General features: G+C 35.2%; 1 protein-coding gene across 1 annotated transcript; it reads right to left on the bottom strand.

Moving 5' to 3' along the window:
* Window positions 1–1497: 1497 nt before the first annotated feature.
* On the bottom strand, window positions 1498–6950 carry LOC127838750 (uncharacterized). The gene is made up of 7 exons (XM_052366732.1): window positions 6690–6950; window positions 5897–6003; window positions 4312–4455; window positions 3899–4051; window positions 3219–3316; window positions 2538–2593; window positions 1498–2224 (listed from the first exon to the last, which is right to left on the bottom strand). Exons 1-7 carry the CDS (start codon window positions 6731–6733, stop codon window positions 1555–1557), a joined length of 1272 nt encoding a protein of 423 aa, XP_052222692.1. The 5' UTR covers window positions 6734–6950; the 3' UTR covers window positions 1498–1554.
* Window positions 6951–8535: the final 1585 nt, after the last annotated feature.

The following is an 8535-nucleotide window of genomic DNA, read 5'->3' as shown; positions in this document are numbered from 1 at the left end:
CTAAGTGGGAAAGGGTCAAACCAATATTATTCGGCGGACACTTATTATCATGGATCAACTTGACCGATAATAAAATGATAAACAAATGTGAATTATCAGGTCGAAGAAATTACACGAATACAGTATTAATTAAATTTCAAATAGTACCGGTAAATTGTATGCTGTTATTTGCTCACCACATTCTGAATGGCACTTGCTATTGCTTCCAAAGCATGTTAAATATGGTATAATTGTGAAATCGAATAGATGGTAGCTTAAAAATGACTTAAAATTCACACAAACAATTTTGCTTAAAATAAACAGCCTATGAGTGTATTAAAATGTAAATATTTTGCAAATTGGACTTATAAGTACTGAAATGATACCCGATACAACAAAATATAGACAACTGTACGTAATTTATTAACCATGGACTGCTATGGTAGATGTTTGGAAATGATTTGGAACTGTTTTTTTAAGCGTCATAATATGAAAGTAAATATAATTATTTACATTATTTAAATATATTTTAAACTATGTACACTTAATATCTTCAGAGTCATGCGCGGCAGATTTCAAACTAATTTTTTTAAAGGTTTGTCCAATATAACTATTAAAAAACATTTTTCTTTTTCTTCAAATCTCTGTAAGTTCAATGATGTGGATAGAATTTAGCAAATATATAATCATGTATATAAACGCGAAACTCCTGTTTGCTTTTTATCTCCACAATAGCATGATGCGGCGTCTCATCAGGGTCTGCGCCGTTTGCTTAAAGGAATTTCAGTAAGAAATATTCTAAATGTAGAAATAAATATACTAGATATCCCTTATTTTGGAAATAAATTGATCCAATTTAAAAGGATGGGAGAGTCCACTAGGCATAAATGGGTAAAATTTACATTATGATCCGCCATCGTTAGGACATTCTCATTTCAATTTAGATGCAATTTGTCTGTCTGTATGTGCTTCTTGATATGTTATAAATATTCACAGACATGCAACAATGTCTGACACAATGGCACTTCGATTTGTCTAACATGTCATGTTTGTAAAGGTCCCTGAACATGTTCACCACATTCAAATTTTAATGAGATCCTTCGCCAGTTTTCACCTAAAAATCTCTACGAAATTTTAGATCTACTTAGATATGCTTTATATTTTGACTTTCCCTTATGACTCCGTATCGAAGAATTACACTTAGATCTAGATCTGCCAGAAAGTTGCACATGTACGCCAAGTTTGCCCTGTGTCTTTTCGTTGCGCATGCACACAATCAAAGACCTTTAGTCGAAGCATTTTAAACTTTTAGCCAATGATCGATCTACCCCAAAGACTAACGCCCACTAAAATGACTCCGCACAACAGTGGAATTTTCATATATAATACAGCGTGCGACAAATGTTGGTTTACGATATATTTTTTGTGAAGGAGAGTAATTGGTTTTCACCAACCTGTATGATTATTAAATTATATTAATTCTACTGGTTTTTATATTCCGTGAACAAATATACTAGATTGATTATTGCTTTTTTAATGAACGTGTATTATTTATTGTGAGCCAAATCCTTGATTCTAGTATATTTCTCCCGGCAGCGTACTGTTGTAATCAGCGTCCAAACTCTTTCGTGATCCCACACTCTGTCGTCGGCATTCATTAGAGTCTACATCGTCCAAACTTTTTCGCGACCCAACACTTTGTCGGCGGAATTCGTTAGATTCTACATCGTCCAAACTCTTTCGGGACCCCAAACTCTGTCGGCGATGTTTATTAACGTCTACGGAATACCGATCTTCTTGCGTTTCTTTACGTCCTTCCACGCCGGAAAACTGCAGTTCATCGTACTGGTTCTGATTCTCGCTTCGACTGATGGCTACGTATCCCTCCATCTGACTTTGTCCTATGACGTCATACGAATCGTTATTGTTTTCCACGTGCGAAGAGCGAGATTGCTCGATAGAAACCTCCACCTGAGTTCTTGACGGTTTATAGCGACGCTTTTTCTTGCTCGATTTCGAACCCTCTGAATTCGATCGGGAATTCCGCGTTGTGTCAATGACGTCATCGTAGTCAGCTGACTCGCCTGCTGGCCAATCAGGTCTTTGTGACAGGGACTCGCGTGAGTTTGACAGAGGCAGAGTGGCCTCGTAGTTTGCGCTGTTGTCGAATGCAAGGTTTACCATTTCCATGCCTCCATCCCCGATGATATCACTTAAACAGGTCAGCCGAATGCCGTCGCCGCTACTGGAGAAAATAAGAGATTTTTGTTAGTTATATGTGTTGGCATTACCTATACAAATCACGTTGTTGAACGTTGCCCATCTAAATTCTATATTAAAATCAAATGTGTGTTCCGCTATAAATGTAAATGAAATTATTTAAAATTACAAATGCTTCCATTATAAAAATTACCGGTTTGTCTCATTTTTATGTTCATCCCTGTTGATTTTTTAAATAAATGGGCTAACATTATTTCGCATGTTCATGGTTGAAATACATAAACCAAAGAGCGACACCGTATTCCCCATGTATTAATGAATTGAATGTGCAGATCTACCTCTTAATCGACTTAGCTTGCTTCTTTTCATTCTTCATTTTTCTACAAACGTATAACTGAAATACAAAAGAAAGGTATATTCTGTTGTCCATAAATAAGATTAATGATGAACAGATGCAATTTGTTAGCTAACCATTTTTAATCTTACCGGTTGCTTAATTTACAAAACGTTCAGTTCTGATAATGTTAGTTCCTGCAAATTAAGCGACATCCACGGATACAGTATGGTCTGCTAATGAATAAAAAGATAACACACTACTTTTGGCCAATGCATGAGCACGCTTGTGTAGAACGAACAAAACTAATTAGGCTAAATTATTTCGAGTATTTTGCCAAGAAATGCACTGACGTTCGCCTTCACAATTATGGTAATAAATTCATCACACTTTAAAAATATACATATGATCCGTGCTCTGAGAAAACGGGGATTCATGCATGTGCGTAAAGAGTCGTTCCAAATTAGCCTGTGCAGTCTGCACAGTGTAAATAGGGAAGGCACTTTCCGTCTAAACTGGATTTTCGCTAAGAAGCGACTTTCTTTAAACAAAAATGCAACACAAGAGGAAAGAGTCGTCCCTGATTAGACTTTGCGGACGGCACAGGCTAATCTGGGGTGACACTTAATGCGCATGCAATAAGCTCCGTTTTCCCGGGAATGTTTGCGAAGTTCCAATATCCTACCAATCCGAATCCACCCGCTATGAACAGCATGATGATAAATACCACCAGAATCGCCACGATTCCTCCGGTTAACTTTTCGCCTTCTTCAGCGGTATTCCCTTGTGAAAGAAAACTTAGAAAAATCAAAGTGCTGAAAGCATTGAAATTCGGAGTTATGATAGACCTTCGTCAGCGTTTTTCCATTGTGAAAGAAATTTAGAAAAATCAAAGGGCTTAAAGCGTTCAGCAATCTTTTTGAATTGTTCTTAACTGGACCATAAACTGGATGGGAATAAATAATTTAGGTTACAAACACCGTAATGGTTTCGATTTGATGTTCGGTCACAAACCATAAAGTCATTTCAGAGACACATTTCAAACAAATAAAATGGTTGTTTTGTGTTTAATTAAAACAAAGTAACGCGAACTGGTAAAAGGCAAGATGTCCCCAACATCGCTTTAATTTGTTAAATGTGAGACTTCGCAGTCCCCTAAAAACTAACTGTCTCCATGAGTGCATTTCTGTTTAAAGCAGTAACACATGAAGAATAATAACCTAAAACCAATCGGTACGGTTTCTGTATTCAACAATATATAATTGCTATTAAACTAATTCGTTTGGTTTATCCGTCTTATTGACATCTCTGCAGTGCAAGGCGAACTCATAAACCGAACGCAACCATACAAAATAGAAGTATTACCGGGACTTTGCAGGTTTTTGCGCTCTTTGCAGCATGTGTAGAGTTCGTTCTCAGTCCTCCGCGTACAGTTACCATAGCAGTAAGCCTTACAATTGGTCAGTTTATCGGTGGTAGTAAAGATCTCTGCAGTCTGCCCGCTAAAGCAGGCGTCCTCTGAAAATGAAACAAAGAGATGCATTTCATAACTTTGGTTTGAAAATATAAACCCGGTACTTAATTTAAACTGTATGCGTATACGTAATCATATTGTAATTACATTAAATACTAGTAATATCCTGTCAATGGCTTACTCATAGATGCAATTTAGGTCAACGGTTCTATGCACATACCGTGATTGAAATCAATCAACACCTATATGACAGAAACAAAAGTAAAATACTACTGAAACAAGAAAACAACGCTGCATAGCGCACGTTTTGGTGTAACACTGTCTTTGACGCAACACACGATTCGACCGAGCGTGTAATCGTCTTCAAGTTGGATGCAAACGGATTGGTCGCTGCACTGCGGCATCGTGCAATTGCCATCTGTCTTCGTAAAACCGCTGTCACACGGGCCTATGGAGAAATAACGGTACGTTAGCAGCGTTTCTTTAACGCAATAAACAAGTTAAGTAAAGAACCAACAAGAAGTTATTGTTATTGACATTATTATTTTAACACACACTCTTTTTTCTACCTCAAGTATATGCCTAACAACGATATCGTACGTAGTCAAATCTTCAACAAGCCGTAACAAGAGAGCATTATCAACTACAGTACGGGGTTGATTAGTAAAAAACATCGATTTTTTTTAAAGTTTTTTTTCTGCGATTCAACATATTTTTAGTTTCCATATTCTTGCTTTGTCCATGTCTAAAGGTTTTATTATTTTATTGTCCCCTTCCGGTTTCACCGGAGGGGACTTACGGTTTGCGCTCTGTGTGTCTGTCTGTCTGTCTGTCCGTCACACTTTTCAGGATTCTGCGATAACTTTGAAAGTTCTTCATATTTTTTCATGAAACTTGAAACATGGATAGATGGCAATATGGACATAATGCACGTCGTTTCATTTTGTTCCTACGTCAACAATTCTGGTTGCTATGGCAACAAATATAAAAAATAATCTGACAATGGTGGAGCCGGTAGGGGACATATATTGCTTGGCAAAGACAATGTCGTATATATTTTTCCAATAATTGGCGCTTTAATTGAGGTTACTCTATTAAATGCTCAACTATTTATATTGAAATTAGCTTACCGCTCGTTTATCGTTTGATTAGTTAATAAAAACTTTTGGTAACGTACGCTTTCGACCTGACCTGAACTTCTGAATTTCCTAAACGACAACTTGGCATTAAACATTTGTTTTTTTATTCCATTCAATCATATATTTGACCTTAACATGGAAATAGTTGTAGAATTATACATGTTGAAGCACCACTTTACATAGAAACTAATGCAAGAAAAGACGTATTTTTAATTGACTGTTTAGACCATAAAAATCTTCGGGAGGGGATATCTTTACCGCGACCACCCTACCGGCGACCTCAATTAGTGTTTGTCCCAGGAGGGAAAAGGGGCATGGCGCATTACTTTAAAAAGGGCATTTTAACGCGCAGTTTAGGTAAAAAAGGGCAAAAACGTTTAGTGAATAGGTGGTTTTGAGAGAAACATATACACATAAAAATATAAATAAGCACATTTAATGGTTATTAGTGTATTTTACTTACTTTAATTAATATTAATACATTTACCTTGCTATGTCTTCATTTAAGTTGCATGCTGTTGCAGTAAACTGTACAGAATGACAAACACAATAAAGCAGTATTTGCATATGAATCGGATTATACACAGATCCATTAACATATAAATGGTCCTTTGCTTCTTTCGTGAATGTATTGCAATTGCATATAGTATTCAATCAGTAATCCCGGCTCGTAGTTTAGGGTTTTCAAAGTAAATAAAACTAAGAAACAACCAATTTACACCGACTGACACGCTAATAAAACTCACGTACACTCTGCAGCTTTTATTTCCAGACCAACGTTTAAGACATTGGCATAACACTGCGCTCTCGTAGAGCCGTGGAGCTTTGCCATCGCATCCAGAGCGTCTTTTAAGTGGCTGCAACATAGGGCAAGACCGGTGTGGTATCATGAATTTTTATATACAATGCGTATTTGTTAAAAGTTATGAAAAATACATTTTGATAAAATTGATTTCTCAGTTCGTGGCTCCCGCATGAATACAGACATCAAAATGTCAATTCACTTTCAACGATGCCAGACTGAAAGATGTGCAACGACGTCTTGTGTTCGGCGTCATAAACGAACGCTTCACTCGATATTTTTTTCAAAATCGGGTAACAAATCAAATAGGCATACACAAAAAAACTATTGTGACTTATGAGCTCATCACAACTGTTTAAAGCACACAAATCACACAAAGAAAATCACCCACAAAAAAATCTCAGAAAATAATACATGGTTTTCGCCCGTTTTAACCGTATGTATATGAAATAATATTATTTTGCTGCTTAAGATTTTATCATCTAACTAATACACGATTTATTTCCGATCCTTTTTAAACTTTATATTGTTATTATTGTAAATCATCAATCTAAATTAAATATTAGTTTAATATGAACTATATTGAAATGCTTTGTTCTATGTAAAATCGTTATTAGTTTACATTTCTTACAATCATCCTCGTATTCATCAATAATGTTGTCTACGTCATAAACAGAATTACCTTCATCATCGCAAGCACCAGCATTATCAACATCAGTATGGTTTATTATTGTTTTTTACCTGCAGTTTGGTATAACAGAATCACCCGATATTGCTTTGTCCATTTCTGTTTTAAACTCCTTCTCCCAAGTAGTGTTAAATGTACCGCACCCGACTGTGAAATGTAAAAAAAAATATTTTATAAAAGGAGAAATTTAATTAATATTATTACTTATAAGCTGAATGACAATACAAATATATAGTGTGTACCTTTTTTAGCTTAATGTAAATTTTTAAGCTTGACTATTATAAATAAATATTTTTCTAAATGCAGCATGTTCATTGGAGGGAACGCACACGACGAGCAGTTAGGTTTAAGCGAGAGTGTTATGTCTTTGTAGTAAATTTGATATATTTTTGCATAAAGGCTTTGAACAAACGAACATTTAGTGAAGGTGTGTGCTGTAAAGTGGAATGCATGTACGCAGAAAGTCATTATTCTAATACATGTACAACGTTATTCCATTACATTAAGACACTGATTGCACGCAGAAAAAACGCTTTGTTAAAAGGGTTTTGTTCTCAAAATATATACACAGAAAATAACAATTGTGCTTAGTGCAACAGTCAATGTAAACCTCATTCCGACAACCGTTTAATTCATAAAATTTTTGTAAATACATTTTTTTCTGTCTTAATGCATAGAACAATATGGTACTAGGATATTCATGGTCAAAATTTATCTGTTCAAAAATAGAACACTCACCTGAATGAAAATGTACCACATGTCCGAAAAAATTACAACAAAAATCGCTATCTTAACTACCTCGATATTTAGATCTTGCTTTAAGCCCTATTGCTGTGCACATCGTTAACGTTCGCCGCACCTCATTGATTTTTGCATGTGTAACTACGAGGACTTACTTGATATAGAAATGGACGAGATTAGCACGACCAACTCTAAAACGACGCCACCGTAACAACACATGCTTTCGTTTGCTCAAGTCGGTTGCGTTGTTTTCTAACTTCCGTGACAAAAATTGCGTATTATCGTTGTCGAATTTTGCTCGTCATGTCATTATTTTATTACTATATTTTACATTGAGCCATTATTTATTGTAATAACGGTCAAATTCTTGTCACCGTACGTCATGTAAACTGAAATATCAAATATTAGTATTATCAGTTTAATTTTAACAAATTTCGTTGAATCGTTTTGCTCTTTTTTCATTTAATGAAAAAAATCAAACAGATGCACTTGCTGCTTCGACCAATAAACTAAAACTATATTATATTACTACCACTCACATCACAATAATAGTTAAGTGCAATTTTAACATAACTTGTTTTTAACATAAGTTTTTCCTTTATACACTTGAAATAGTTCACACCTGTTATTATCAAATCAAATTACACGTATTTTAACGTTTATATAATTACACTCATATTAAATCCCAAACTTATTAAAGCTTACATTTATTGTTTAATTTCGACTAAGGAATATAATTCATTACGTGTTGCCAATTTTTTACTTTACATGTCAACTTACGATTCACTAATCCTTCGTTATTAAACGTTCATTGATTAAGACAATGTCGACCGATAAACATTCATTGATTAAGACAATGTCGACCGATAATAGGTCACGCGGTTTGACACTTCCGTCTCAGGTATCTACAAAAACAAAACAAGCCCGAGTTTCTTTTTTAAATATCCACCCTGTCTTTTGTACTTCTTTGTGTCATCATATCAGATCGACACGGTCTTCAATATAGTGTGAAAGTTGGAGGTTTATATATATTTTGGCGGCGTTAGCCCTTTTGTAAGGTTATTTTCCCACATTTTATTGCGTGTTTCGTATAATGATACATTTAAAGAAGAATTAAATAGTTTGTACACTCTTCATTCAAATAACAGCTTGTAGGTA

Source organism: Dreissena polymorpha, chromosome 7 (assembly GCF_020536995.1).
Source record: "Dreissena polymorpha isolate Duluth1 chromosome 7, UMN_Dpol_1.0, whole genome shotgun sequence".
Lineage (NCBI taxonomy): Eukaryota > Metazoa > Mollusca > Bivalvia > Myida > Dreissenidae > Dreissena > Dreissena polymorpha.
The sequence above is the reverse complement of the archived record's forward strand: the minus strand, read 5'-3'. Positions and strand labels throughout refer to the sequence as shown.